The sequence below is a fragment of the Salvelinus namaycush genome, chromosome 3 (assembly GCF_016432855.1).
Source record: "Salvelinus namaycush isolate Seneca chromosome 3, SaNama_1.0, whole genome shotgun sequence".
In the NCBI taxonomy this organism is placed as follows: domain Eukaryota; kingdom Metazoa; phylum Chordata; class Actinopteri; order Salmoniformes; family Salmonidae; genus Salvelinus; species Salvelinus namaycush.
Window position 1 is genome coordinate 52,152,565 of NC_052309.1, and position 15,631 is coordinate 52,168,195.

At 50.3% G+C, this 15,631-nt stretch overlaps 1 protein-coding gene across 13 annotated transcripts in view; it reads right to left on the reverse strand.

Moving 5' to 3' along the window:
* Positions 1-15,631, reverse strand: part of LOC120044410 (transcription factor COE1-A) — a 140,625-nt gene that overhangs the window by 27,400 nt on the left and 97,594 nt on the right. For 9 of the 13 annotated variants that reach the window (XM_038989053.1, XM_038989058.1, XM_038989056.1 and 6 more), the window contains 2 exons: positions 10,736-10,866; positions 6,120-6,246 (listed from right to left, as the gene is read on the reverse strand). In XM_038989053.1, the coding sequence (XP_038844981.1) occupies positions 6,120-6,246; positions 10,736-10,866 (258 nt within the window). Of the gene's footprint in view, positions 1-6,119; positions 6,247-10,735; positions 10,870-15,631 lie in introns of all 13 variants that reach the window. The other 4 variants (XM_038989051.1, XM_038989048.1, XM_038989055.1 and 1 more) reach the window with 1 other exon arrangement.

Below are 15,631 nucleotides of genomic sequence, written 5' to 3' on the forward strand. Positions count from 1 at the left end.
GCCCGGCGCTCAATACCTCTGAATTATTGCTTCATTCTTCTCCTTATTATAGATGAGTTATTTTTTCCAAGCCCATACCACTTTGGGATCAATAGAATACAATCTTATTTTTATACATTTTTCCATACACCCTGTAGGGTTTGTGTCTTTTTCTTCCCCGTCGGAGCTAAATGAGGCCTTGTGCTTGGAGGGAGAAATGACATGTATGCCTGAAATCCATATCTAAAATGGACTGCTTGTTTTTTTCTAGAATTTGTACCTGGCTTGTTTTTGGCGCAGTGAGCTGTGAGTCAACTGTGAAAGGATGTATTAGGCGATCAACATAGGCTCCATCCACTGACTGTTAAACGGGGGAGGAGATAAAGGGACGGTAGAGCCTTGCAGATGCACAGTTCTACCTTCCAATGGCCTTGCTTCACACTTCACTCCTCTTGTGTACACTGTTCAGTAGCGACACGCAGTAGGAATTAAATTAGGAGAATTCAGGGAGAGAAGATTCCTGTTTTTTACTCTACCATCTCTCTCTCTCTCTCTCTCTCTCTCTCTCTCTCTCTCTCTCTCTCTCTCTCTCTCTCTCTCTCTCTCTCTCTCTCTCTCTCTCTCTCTCTCTCTCTCTCTCTCTCTCTCTCTCTCTCTCTCTCTCTCTCTCTCTCTCTCTCTCTCTCTCTCACTGTCCCTCTTAATCTGTTTTGAGTTATGTTTCACACCGTCTTCAGCTCCAGACTTGTCATCACAAGGGTTTAATTTATTTAGCCTTTATTTAACCAGGTAAGTCATTGAGAACACATTCTCTTTTACAATAACAACCTGCGGGTTAGGGTATGGTGTAACTACTGTCTCTTATCTGAGCTAAATTAGAGAAAAGATATGGAGAGAAAAGGGCTATGTGTCATTTCTCAGGCTGGGGATATGGTTTCACAAACAGAGTGTACGGGTGTGGGAGTGAGTGTATGTGTGATATGCTGTTCCCCCTAAGGCGTTTGGCTTTGTTATCAGTTCAGCCTAGCCCCTAATTGTGCAGGGAGTCAGGCATTATAGTAAGCAGACACACACACACACACACACACACACACACACACACACACACACACACACACACACACACACACACACACACACACACACACACACACACACACACACACACACACACACACACACACACACACTCTCTCTCTCAAGTCACACGTGTGGCATCTTTGTTTTCTATTTGTTTATTGATTGTCACTTGGCACTTTGTGTAACACAGAGCGGTGACATCAACGTTGTGTTTCACAGGTGACCTGACACCTCCACCAGACGCCATTCTCAACAGCACATATGTCACACGGCGGCGGTGGCTGAGAGTCAACAGCACACACTACAGCCACTGCCAGAACACACTGAGGACCTTGTGTGCCAGGAGGAGTGATAATGATCTCCTTATTTGTCTTTTTGCTCACTGTTTTTGCCGCCGTGTTGCCCACAGTATGACAGAACGTGAAGTGGCACCGAGTCACTGTTACTCGAGTCACAAGCAAGTCTCAAGTCACAAGGTCCGAGTCTCAAGTCGAGTTCCAAGTAGAACGGGTCGAGTCTCGAGTCAAGTCCAAGTCGTGCATTCTACGAGCAAGTCAAGTCGAGTCGCACATTTTTTCAAGTCAAGTCTCAGTAAAAAAAATGACAGCCCATTTTCATTATTTTGTCTACAACCCATTTTGATGATGTAATAATACATTTGAACAACAAATTCCATATGCAAGCTTCATAAGTACATTTTGACATACCAAAAGACTATTAGGTCTATGCTAGTCATTGTTGCTTGCTGCCTCATTGCTGATGCGCTTGCAAAATAAACAGTTCATATTCCTGATCACCCCAAAAAATGTTGGAGCTGCATATTGATTTATGGCAATCCTCTCTCCCTAGCATTTGACGTTTATGCTGCACCCCTGATCCAATAGCTGTACAGCAAATCAGCAATCTGTTCTCTAGCTCACCCAACTTGTTGATTGACAGTTTGCTTGTCCAATCAGAGGGCCGAGTGTGCGTTTCACTAGTCAATCTGTTGCAAGTTTTTTGGTTGTTGCAAGTGCGATGCTGTGGCTACTGTCTCTGGCTGCATGGAGAGTAATCCATGCAAACTCTGTGCCACAAAACGAGTGACAAAACGTTACAAAACCTGGCCAGATAATTTCAAGTCATCAGTCTCAGGTCAACGTCGAGCCCCGAGTCTTGAGGCTCCAAGTCCAAGTCCAAGCCGACTCCAAGTCATGTGACTCAAGTCCACACCTCTGTGACAGAATATAACGAGAGCGAGAGGGCGAGACAGACAGAGAGAGAGTGAGAGAGAAAGAGAGAGAGAAAAGAGAAAGAATCCTCCGTGTTTACAGTCATAGGTGGTAGGTTGTGACTACACCCACTCCACTATAACACTGCAGTGATCCCCTCCTGCCTACTAGCTTTTCATTAACCCTGCTGTAGGAGAAAGGTGGGAATACCTCTGTCTGACTGATTCGCTGGCCAGTGGCAGCTGACATGGACCCCGTGGTTACCAGGTAGCCATTGATTTCTGCCTGGCCCAGCCGTAGGGGCTGGGGTGGAGGGGGGGGGGGGTGCTTGAGAGACGTTCATGCCGATGCCTGTATTGATTTAATTAGGCCCTCAACTCCACCGCGCTCCGTCTCCACGGCAGCAAATGATTAGTGCTGCCAGCTGTCCTACGGGTGCCCCGGCGTCCAGCTGCCACCCACCCACCCATGCCTACCAATCCCCCATGCCCAGGACGGATGCACTGCACACTGGCACAGGAGCCCAGTCAACCCACCACGAGGTGCCGACTGGAGACACCAGAGGGGGAAATGAAGGGGTTTAGAGTCAGATCTCTGGTGGTGAGGTCTACTCAGCAGGCATGACTGGTGCCTCACAGGGGCCGAGGCCAGGAGAAGTTGAGGGACAGGAGGGGACACAAAGGGCACGGTACTGGGACTGTGGAGAGAGGTGGCGTGGGTGTGCTGCCCAACCCAGTTAACACAGTGTGATGTCTCTGTGCTGAAGGTAGAGGAGTTTGATCGCATATCAGAGACCAAGGAGAGATAAGACGCTGAGCGTGTGTGAGAGCCGGTGCATGGAGAAGGCCCAGCTGTGTATTATTAGGAATATGTGGTTTACGTGTACATTTCTCACCGCTCAGATCAAGCAGCATAAGGATCTCCGTGGAATCCCATCTGCCAGCCACATTACAGACATTTTCTCTCTTCATTTTTTAAAAATGTATAATTACTTTCAACTCGGGGCTCTCGTTTGTGCAGAGTGTATGTGGTTAATTGCTCTGCCAGAGGGGGGACTAGAGCAACAACAACAAAAACAGACGGAATCCGACGGAGAGCCAGTGAGCGCTCCCAGCTATGACCTTTCACCCGGGGAGAGAAGTCGACCTTGACGCGGGGTGAGGTAACCGCCGGGCCGGATCGAATTTCCTAATTCACATGTTGAAGAAATTGGCAAATGAGAGGGTCAGGGTTCATCTCCGCCCACTTGAAAAAAGCACTTAGCAGCCAGACAGGCCTGTATGGATAGAGTCAGGTAGCCTGCGGGAGGACGGCCCAGCCCAGCCCGCCCGGCAACCAAAGATGATTAAAAATCATTTCTGGGTAATGAGACTTCCCCATTCCACAGCCAGCCCATTTACAGCAGGGCTTGGTTAGGGTGCAGAGTCACTGCCTTGCATAGTGTCACACAGCCCACAGAGAGAGAAAGTAGTCCCAACACGGGCGTGGGCTTAGCATGGTAACATAACACTAAAACATGTTTTACATCATCTTACTGGTGAAAGAAATTATATGAGGTGTGGCGTGAGTAGAAACTGGAGTGTACAACACAGACACACACACACACACACTGGATGGTGTCCTACTGTGTGGCATTGTGGACCCGTGTCAAGAGGATCAATATTAATGAGTGAGGCCTCCCATTGTCACCCACACCCTCCACTGTGTGTGTGTGTGTGATGTGTGTGTGTGTGTGTGTGTGTGTGTGTGTGTGTGTGTGTGTGTGTGTGTGCGTGCGTGCGTGCGTGCGTGCGTGCGTGCGTGCGTGCGTGCGTGCGTGCGTGCGTGCGTGCGTGCGTGTGTGTGTGTGCATTGTATTTGTATATACATGCATTTGAGCATGCAAGTGTGAGCATGAGAGAAATAAAATATAAAATGAGAAAGCGGAAGGTGGCCACTTCACTACAGAAGTGTTCCTCTCTCCCTCCTCCCTTCCTCTTTCCGAGGGAAGAGAGGAAAAGTGCAGAAAAGGGAATAATGCCACAGCCATTACAGGATTTTAAAATTGCTCTGGGATTGGTTCCACCCACTAAGAGAGCTCAGTGAAATGGTTTGCAGCCAGGTTCCTCCATTATGTACAACTTATTACAAACAAATTTCTCCTCCAGGGCATCTCTTATAATTTTCAATTAGGTGAAACGAGGTTGTGAGCCCAGGGAGGGCAGAATCCACCACTGTTTCGGTTTCAGCACGGGGTGTGTGTATGTGTGTGTGTATGTGTGTGTGTTTGTGTGTGTGTGTGTGTGTGTGTGTGTTTGTGTGTGTGTTTGTGTGTTGCTATGAAAAAGAGCATCAGAGAATGAAAGATTGCTTGTTTTTGCAGATACTTATTTCTCTACGGGATTGTACATTCTTAACGTCTTAAAAGTGTAAATGTGTGTGTGTGTGTACGCGCATTTACATGTGTGTATGCACATGTACGTGTGTTGTGTGTGTGTGTGTCTGTGTTAACCCAACACGCATTCGCTCACGTTCTGGACGGATTCACTTTCTTCAAATGGCTTCAAGATGGAGGCCTATAAAGCCCAGACTGTTTTCCTAGCTTAATTGTAACGCTTTTACGAGCATTTTGTCGTTACAATCTCCCAATCTACAGTAATTAAGTCAACATTGGCCTCCCTCTGAACCTCCCATTCACAGAGTGGGTGCTGTAGCCTACCTTCCTGCTAGTCCAACAGGCCTCCTTGTTACTGTTAAAGCAGCGGGGGGTTACTGCCTGTGCTGCAACACACAACCCTTTCTCAGCCTCTTGGCATACAAGCGCTCCATATAACTCCCTGCTAATTTCTGCACATAAACACATGGCTATGGAGCCAGGCAGGCAGGCAGAGCTAGGCTAGTGGCTCTGCTCACTCACGGATGAATCAGGCCCCTCTTTCCTTCCTATGAGCGAGATAAGTTCTCTATTGGCCTTATCTACTGGATTGTACAGGATGTCACTGCTTGTGAGAGTGCCGTGCCGAGCATTAACCTCCACACAGAGGAAATAGGTGGGATTCTTAGGCCAGATAGGCCTGTGTTTGCTAGGAAGCCCCTGTCATCCACTGTGAATCACACAGCTACAGAGAGAGAGAGAGAGATAGAGAGGCTCTCAGTGTGCAGCTAACTGTGTTTTCTGTTCCGTACTTTGGAGTTGATCATAACAAGCTCTGGTGCGTTCTGCACTCCTGTACTCAACTCTGCTATTGGATCTCTCACCTTGCAGATGGTGGTTCTTTAAAGGTTCATTAAATATCTTCGTAGGCGGCCCGACCAAATTTGAGTTATAGATCTGTCACTGTCATCGAAACCAAGTCTGGTATGTGGTAGATCTGTTCTACGCGAGCTATTTCTATGCTTTCCGTCTTAACGTTCACTTTTGCGTCTTTTTTCTGTTCAGTTTATTTTAACAACATTTCACAGCATGTACAATGATTCTCTACACTATACCACAGGCGAACATGATAGAATTCTAGCTACCAGCAACGGCGGAGCGATGGCTACATATTGTGTCTTTAACACAAGGCTCTGAAATACTGATATGAAACTGTCGATTCTCTGTCTGTCATGGCCTGTACTGTGTAGTACTGTATATACAGATGACGCTGCTTTAATACTTTAAATAAGTGTAATACTCTGAAAGAGTTGGACCACCGGTGTGATCCCCTGTAAGGATGTACAGTAGTGCATGACGCTTGCAACTCCAGGATAGTGGGTTTGATTCCTGTGTCCGCACGCACGACTGTAAGTCACTTTGGATAGAAGTATCAGCTAAATGGCGTATACTATTCTTCTTATTACTATATTATTGTGTGCAGTAGAGAAACTGACCTGTGTAGATGAAGCGTCCGGGCGTGCCTTTACAGAACTGCTTGGACTTGTAGGAGAGGGTCACCTCTACCACCCCTGGGATGTGGCGGGGCGGAGTCTGCACCCGGATGGCATGGGGTGTGATGAGCTGCAGGAGGAGAGAGAGAGAGCGCACAGAAGAGAGAGAGCGAGAGAGAGAGAGACAGAGACAGAGACAGAGACAGAGACAGAGACAGAGACAGAGACAGAGACAGAGAGAGAGACAGAGGGACAGAGGGACAGAGGGAGAGAGAGAGAGAGAGAGATATGGCAACCGTTAGTCAAGTCTATGACTTCTGCAGTTGTGTTCTCTACAGACTCAGTTCGCGCTCCCCTCCCCTCTCCTCTGATCTCCTCTCCTCCCCCGAGTCAGAGTTTGGGTGTGTGAGTGGTGCTCTTCAACACAGCAAACAAACACTTCACATCAATGAGCCTCCACTGATCCCTTTCTATTGTCTGCCAGGGTAAACACCCTTCACACTGAACGAGAGCAGAGGGACAGCTGGAGGGAAAGGAGTGGGACAAACTGTCGACAATGCCGTCAGACACATAAACAACACACTTATTGATTTGATGACTTGTGGTGAATGAAGGGCGTTTATGAGTGGACTATGTCATCTGCACTGCAGCAGCGAAGGATCTCATGAGTTGTTGAAGAGTGTTGTGAGTCTGAGTGGTGTTAAAGAGCACACACACACATACACACACACACACACACACACACACACACACACACACACACACACACACACACACACACACACACACACACACACACACACACACACACACACACACACACACACACACACATCCAAAGTGAGAGTGGTATTGTTGGACTGGAGCCATAGCTCCCCACACACCTGGAGAGGCTGTGTGTTACAGAAGGTTCATAAACATGGAGCTTGAGTGGGGCTAGGGGAACAACATGACAAGGATCAGTGTGTGTGTACTGAGAGTGTGTGTGTTCATTATGCCTGGCCGACGGTTATCACAGCTCTGCAGGGCTGATCAGTATCGGGGGTACAGAGGGAGGGGGGGGGGGACGACTGGCTGGGTGATATTGGAGGGCCCTCGAGGCCCTGAGAGCAGGGAGCTAACATAGCCTCACCCCTGGCCTCTCCGGTATGGGAGGGCGGTAATTGGAAACACACTGTGGGGCCCCGGCACTTCCTACATCGGACCAAGGGCCGAACAGCACTCCAACCAACCGGCCTCTGAGACCAGCAGAGAATACTGAGGACAAGACGGGACACTGGAGTAGTAGTTCTAAGTAGGCTATACTCAGTGATGTAAAGTACTTAATTAAAAATACTTGAAAATAAGTGCTACTTAAGTCGGTTTTTTTGGTATCTGTACTTTACATTAGTATTCATATTTTTAACAACTTTATACTTTTACTTCACTACATTCCTAAAGAACATGATGTACTTTTTACTCCTTACATTTTGAATGCTTAGCAGGACAGGAAAATTATCTAATACACACACTTCAAGAGAAACATCCCTGGTCATCCCTACTGCCTCTGATCTGGCAGACTCACTAAACACATGCTTCATTTGTAAATTATGTCCGAGGGTTGGAGTGTGCCCCTGGCTATCCAGGAATTTGAAATCATTTATACTTTTACTTTTGATACTTAAATATGTTTTTGCAATTACATTTACTTTTGATACTTAAGTATATTTAAAACCAAATACTTTTAGGCTTTTTCTCAAGTAGGATTTTACTGGGTGACTTTCATTTTTCTTGAGCCATTTTCTATTAAGGTATCTTTACTTTTACTCAAGTATGACAATTGGGTAGCTTTTCCACCAATGGCTTTACTTCAGAGCTACGGGGCGAGGAGACAGGAGGGTCTGCCTCTACCTCTACCTCTGTCCATGTCCTCTAAAATAAACCCTGGGCTGAGGATTGAGGGTGGGTAAACAGGCAGGGCAGGGCAGCTGGACAACTCAGGCAAATCTGCCCCTGGAGGCCTAATCAGTGCTATTTCTGACCCCCGTCCCGTCTCTCTCCCCCTGGCTTCAGCCATTACCCCATGACCATGACTGGCTCTGAACCCCTTTGGCGCTGGGGAACTACTGTAGCAAAGGTTCCTATTCCACTAGCCAAGGTTGAATAAAGCTGCAATTATTCTACAAATTAAAAGAATAAATACAACAAAAATACAGAGCCAAGCGTTTAACGGCAAGCATGTGTGGGACTCGAAACCCGTGTATTAATAACATTATGCCAACATGGTTCTGCAATTTAAAAGTCTAATAAATAAGCAGTGATTATTATAGCTGAATCCCTGGCCGGCGGGGGAGAGGAGAGCAGAGTGGAGTGTGTTGAAGATTGGATCAGCTCATTAGCCTGCAGACTGAATGGCAGGTAGAGGAAATCAACTTTGGCCTCGTTCAGGCTGCTTTTTACCAGCACTACAGTTACAAGGCTCGCCCTGCCCTCCAGCCCTCCATCCCCTATAACCCCCACTTCAGCCCCTAACCCCTATCCAAACTCTTACCCCCCCCCTCCAAACCCTTACCCCCCCTTCAGCCCCTAACCCCCCCATCCCCTTACCCCCCTTCAGCCCCTAACCCCCATCCATCCCCTTACCCCCCTTCAGCCCCTAACCCCCATCCATCCCCTTATCCCCCTTACCCCCCTCCATCCCCTTACCCCCCTTTCAGCCCCTAACCCCCCTCCATCCCCTAACCCCCATCCATCCCCTTACCCCCCCTTCAGCCCCTAACCCCCTCCATCCCCAAACCCCCCTCCATCCCCTAACCCCCTCCATCCCCTAACCCCCCTCCATCCCCTAACCCCCCTCCAAACTCTTACCCCCCCTCCATCCCCTAACCCCCCTCCCTCCCCTTACCCGCCTCCATCCCCTAACCCCCTCCATCATCTAACCCCCTCCAGCCCCTAACCCCCCTCCATCCCCTAACCCCCTCCAGCCCCTAACCCCCCTCGATCCCCTAACTCCCCTCCGGCTACTGGGAGAGGAGAGAGAGGGCTGAGCGGGCTCTGCTATAAACGTGCTCCAGATGTAGACCATAGCGTAAGGTGTAAGGTCTACTCATCCTGATGTGGCCAAACATAAAGATGTACTTAAACAGTATGTAAACCTTCACCTTACTATTCCTCACTGCACTTGCTAATGGTAGCAATAACATAACATATCCCCCTTATATTCCCCCCAGCCCCAGTCTCCAGCCCCAGCCCCAGTCTCCATGCCCCAGTCTCCAGCTCCCAGCCCCAGTCTCCATGCTCCAGCCACACTTGCCAGCCCCCAGCCCCAGTCTCCAGCACACAGTCACAGTCCCCAGCCCCCAGTCGCCAGCCCCCAGATCGTCTCCAGCCCCCAGCCCCAGTCTCCAGTCTCCAGCTCCAGTCTCCAGTCTCCAGCCCCACTCTCCAGCCCTCATTCCCAGTCTCCAGCCCCCAGCCCCAGTCTCTAGTCTCCAGCCCCCCAGTCTCCAGCCACCAGTCTCCAGTCGCCATCCCCCAGCTCCAGTCTCCAGTCCTATATGGAAGCTAATTGAGAGGATCAGAAGCACATCAGAGAGCTGCGCTGAATAAATAGGAGCTGAATTTGTCCTCTGATTGGCCCCTGTGATGACTGGAGAGCTCCAAGAGATGGGAGTGTGTGTGATGGTGTGTGCGTGAGGCGTACAACACACAGATGAGAGAGCAATCTAGCTCCGGCACACACACACACACACACACACACACACACACACACACACACACACACACACACACACACACACACACACACACACACACACACACACACACACACACACACACACACACACACACACACACACACACCAGCGCCGTCTTTACAGCCCACACAGCCACCAGCATTTTACATGCCTTTAAACTGTCCCTTACAGAGCGCTTAGCCTGCCTTTCATATTCAGATCTTCTGCTGCAGGGAGAATAAAGACACTCCACCAGCAACCAGAGGCTTTTTATACCATTACACATTTTAATGGCTGAGGCAGGACCACTCCTCACCATCGCAGAGAGTGTGCAAGGTCAAATTCAATTGGAATGTATTGCACAGGAGAAAATGGGTTATTCCAACTGTGCTTTTGTTTGCTGATGAAAATGCTCACTGCATGTATGTTAAATAACCTGTCTGTTAAATGGACAGAAGTCGTGGAAACAGTAAACGTTGTTATTTGGTTGTGTAAGTTGAACGAACACAGGGCTTTTGTTTCTTCTAAAGTTTCAAAACCAGAATTGCAAAAGTCAAAAGTCTTGCTTCATATTTCTGGAAGAAAGCTACACTTCACAGTATTTCAACAGCCACAGAATTCTCTTTGGTCCAGATGGTTTGTTGATATTTCCATCAGTGTTTTATGTGAGTTGGTTTCATCTGGGGGGAGAGTGGTATGGCCTTTACCACAGCTGGCATAGTTGGACTGACTCACTCCCCCTTTCAGGATGGAAATGTAGAGAATGTATTGTCATGACCTTCAGTACTGTGAACTGCAAAGACAGACAATGCAATACACTTCAATGGTCAATATTCAGGGGCTGTTTGTGTGGAGGGATGAGAGTTTGCGCGTGTGTGTGTGTGTGTATCGTCATGTACTCACCTCACTCCAGACCAGCATGGTGCCAAAGATGACCTGGAGGCCGTCAAAGAAGTTATCCCCTATGATGATGACAGTTGCGCCCCCTGTTGTCCAGCCCTCACTGGGGCTGATGGCTTTGATGCAGGGGGCAGCTGCTTCCAGGTACGGGGCAGTGGAGGGGAGGTGGAGAGGAGAAGGGCGGGGAGGAGGGAGGGAGAGACAGACAGGCAGCTTACGGTTAGACCACCTCTGTCTAGGAGGTTAGTTACACAGTAATAATCAAGTAGCCCAATAACATCGAAGAAAGAACATGGGAACACTGATGACACACCGGACAAGTAAAGGACATTAGCAGGAGCACTGAGCCTTAAAGGGAATAACACAGGAACAGGACATTCCATGTTCAAGTGTGTGTGTGTGTGGTATGTGTGCAAGGACGCAGAAACACACGCACGCACGCACGCACGCACGCACGCACGCACGCACGCACGCACACACACACACACACACACACGCACACACACACACACACGCACACACACACACACACACACGCACGCACGCAGTAGTCCTAGATCTAGACCTGTGGTACTGTATTCTGCATGGAGAGGGAGGCTGTAGATGATGTTGTACTTTGACACCGTATCACGCTGGTGACAGGAGGTATGGCTGTGTTCCCGGGTCACAGTGAGGTTTGGGGCTTCCCAACCTTCTCCCACGGGAACACAGGGTCACAGCGCTCGTTGTGTGTGTGCGCATATATACATGCCGTGTGTGTGCGTGTGTGTGCGCGCGTGTGTGTGTGCTAGAAAATGGCCTCTTGTGATTTGACACCTCTCAGTCTATAAGCATGGGGCCAAAGCAGGAAACCGAAAACATACAAAAACCTCCTACAGCTGGATCCAACTAAGAGTGCAGCACCGTGCTCCACACACACACACACACACACACACACACACACACACACACACACACACACACACACACACACACACACACACACACACACACACACACACACACACACACACACACACACACACACACACACACACACCATGCCCCACAGAAGAGTGATGGTGGTTTTAACAGCTCTGAATGGAGAACAGGCAGAAAAGCAGGGCATCTAATACAGCTGGAAATCACACCAAGTGCCTCTTTAAAGTCTTTTAAGATTGCGGCAAAACACACTTCTCACACTTCTCTCATGATGATGATGCTGCCGGGGACACTTTGCTTCTTGAAGGTTCAAGATCTTGAGAACTTGACTGCTGACATGCAAAACATTTTGGAACTGTATCAACGGCGGACTAATGGAAAAAAATACCAAAATATCGTTTTTGAGTGGATTTTCCCTTAAAATTAAAATATAGCCTTTCAAACCTCAAATAAACACATGTTTAATCTTCTTTATTTTACATTTATTGGTCAGGTCAGCTTTGCGAGAGGAAAAGTAATCCAGTAGTATTCAGTGGGATAAACTGAGATGAGTCTCTCTTCTCAGGCTGAGGCTCCTCTCCTACCTTGCTTATTGTGGATGCCCGACCATAATGCAATTTGGCCCAGTGGTAAACTAGGAGGGATGAGGAGGGGCTGGGCCAGCAATCTGTGACAGTAATCTTGGCCTAAATCGCCTGTTTCGCCCGTGTTGAAATTCTGTGTGGATTAACCAGATGGAGGAGCGCCAATCCATCTGATAGGATTAAACTTTCCCAGCCTTTCTCCTCACCATCTGCTCCCCGTGCTGCTCGCTTGCAACATACTACACACACACACACACACACACACGTGCGCACGCACGCACCCACGCACACACACACACACACACACACACACACACACACACACACACACACACACACACACACACACACACACACACACACACACACACACACACACACACACACACACACAGTCAAATAAAATGCATACTGAACATAAAAAACAAACATTTAGCCATAAACACACACAAACACCCTTTAACCCTGTGCAAACAGACAGACAGATAGACAGGCAGAACTATGGACTCACACACAGGCAGGCAGCCACACGTGGGGCCACTCATACAGTACAGTAACTCCACCAGGGACAGATTGCCGTCCCTCCTCTTCCCCCAGGTCGCCTGGGGAGTTCCGCTACCCCTGGGGGTCCCCTTTTCCGCTTTCCCTCCATCCCTCTCTCTCTCTCTCTCTCTCTCTCTCTCTCTCTCTCTCTCTCTCTCTCTCTCTCTCTCTCTCTCTCTCTCTCTCTCTCTCTCTCTCTTCCTGTCCGTGGGCAGGCTTCCCCTGTCTTCCCTGCTGCAGGATTCTCTTAGCAGACGGACCTTTGTCTGCAGGCTGCTGGGGCGTGTGTATGGAAGTGTGTGTGTCCCTGTGTGTGTGTGTGTGTGTGTGTGTGTGGGGGGGGGGGTTCAGGACTCTCAGATCCATCCACAGGTGTGTGTGACGGCCACAGAGAGAGTCCTGTTGTAGTGCTCTTCCTTGTCACACAGAGATGGAGGAAGAGCAGACTGCAGCACCATCACCACGTCATTTAAATCGCTACAACAGGGACTTCTTCTATGCTCAGGCCAGAGCAGCTTCTTCCCCTGACCCCAGGAGACCATCCAAGGCTTATCACCCCCTCCAACGCCAGCGGAAAAATAAGCACATCATATGTCTCGTTTGATGAGGAGCATGAGAAAACATATTCCGCCTCACTCCTAAATCACTCTGCTACAAAATGAGAAAGTGATTGGATTTGTCTAAACAGCCCAGTGGCTGTGGCGACGGCATGCGTGGCTGTAGTGTTAAGGCGTTAAGCGTTCCTCTCTCTCTAACCTGCGAGGGCCTGGCTGGCCCTGGGTCTGTAGTCCTGCAGACAGACAGAGAGAGACTCGGGGTTAAGGCCTCTGAGGAAATATGTGTGCTGCCTTAAGCCTGCTGATCCTCGTGAAGCGTACTTGCAATCAAAGACAGCAGGCGCCACTGGGGAAATGACTGTTTTGTTGTTCCGTCTCATCCTTTAAGAGCCCCCTGAAAAGCCTTTTTGCTTGGCAATGAGGGAAAAAGTGAATTTTACCCATCTATTATTGAGAAGGGGAGCTGTCAATGGTAATCCATTGTGATGCATATGGCCGTGTGTGTGTGTGCGTGCGTGCGCGCGCGCGTGCGTGCGTGCGTGCGTGCGTGCGTGCGTGCGTGCGTGCGTGCGTGCGTGCGTGCGTGTGTGTGTGTGTCTCATCACCATGTCTCGAGGTAGATCTGCCCTGACAACGCCTTGACAACGCCCTGACAACTCCCTGACAACCAGGCCTACATTAACATTAACACATATAGTTTTTTCATCATCTGGGAAAACAGGTCGTGTCTCTTCTGTAACAGAGGAGGATAAATAAAACAAACCAATCAACCATGTGAACCAATGACCTGTCAGGGCACTGAAGCGCGTCATCTTCAGCCTATTGTGTTGTATCAAAGCAACCAACATAACTATAGCCTGGTCCCAGATCTGTTTGTGTTTGTGTCTTCTCCATAGTCATTCTCAAGCAAAACGAAGGAGTTGGCAAGAGAGCAGAAACAGACTGGCACCCAGGCTAACATAACTGTGGTGTACAGAAAATAACACGGAGGAACCCTGGCACCGGAGGAGCAGGTTGCGTTTGAGATCTTTATTCCTATGTAGGGAGAAGTTCATTTACACAGATCTGTCCCCATCCCCTCCCTGACCAGTGAGACAGGTTAGTGTACTAATGAGGCTCCCTTCCTCTGCACCACTGAACACATGTGGAGAAGGGGAGTGGGCTGAAGTCTTCACAGCCATGTTCCTACTGTACCTCTCACTGCACACCATCGTCTGTCTGTGATACAGGATACACACTGGTAAATGTTCTTGTGTGCTTATGCATGCTGAGCGCACAAAGGGATTCCTTCACTCCTGTGTGGCGCCGAACGCATGTGTGTGCTGCGTGTGAATGTGTGTGTTTTACGTGTGTGTTTTACATGTGTGTTTTACGTGTGTGTGCGTGTCTCGTCTGGCCGTGGTGCATATTTAATCATAAGATAATAAAGTGCAGGAGCATGCGATCTGACAGGGTCCCTGTGCTGTGGCTCTCCTCTACCCCCCCCCCCCCCCCCCACCCTGCCTCGCCCACCCTGCCACCCTGCCTGCGACCACCCTGCCACCCTGCCTCGCCCACCCTGCCACCCTGCCTTGCACCACCCTGCCTCGCCCACCCTGCCACCCTGCCTCCGACCACCCTGCCACCCTGCCTCGCCCACCCTGCCTCCGACCACCCTGCCACCCTGCCTCGCCCACCCTGCCACCCTGCCACCCTGCCTGCGACCACCCTGCCTCGCCCACCCTGCCACCCTGCCTCCGACCACCCTGCCACCCTGCCTCCGACCACCCTGCCACCCTGCCTCGCCCACCCTGCAACCCTGCCTCCGACCACCCTGCCACCCTGCCTCCGACCACCCTGCCACCCTGCTTCGCCCACCCTGCCACCCTGCCTCCGACCACCCTGCCACCCTGCCTCGCCCACCCTGCCACCCTGCCTCCGACCACCCTGCCATCCTGCTTCGCCCACCCTGCCACTCTGCCTCCCCCCACCCTGCAACTCGGCCTCCATCACCCTGCCACTCGGCCTCCCCCCACCCTGCCACTCGGCCTCCCCCCACCCTGCCACTCGGGCTCCCCCCACCCTGCCACTCTGCCTCCCCCCACCCTGCCACTCGGCCTCCCCCACCCTGCCACCCTGCCTCGCCCACCCTGCTTCCCCCAACCTGCAACTCTGCCTCCCCCACCCTGCCACTCTGCCTCCCCCCACCCTGCCACTCTGCCTCCCCCCACCCTGCCACCCTGCCTCGCCCACCCTGCTTCCCCCACCCTGCCACTCTGCCTCCCCCCACCCTGCCACTCGCCCTCCATCACCCT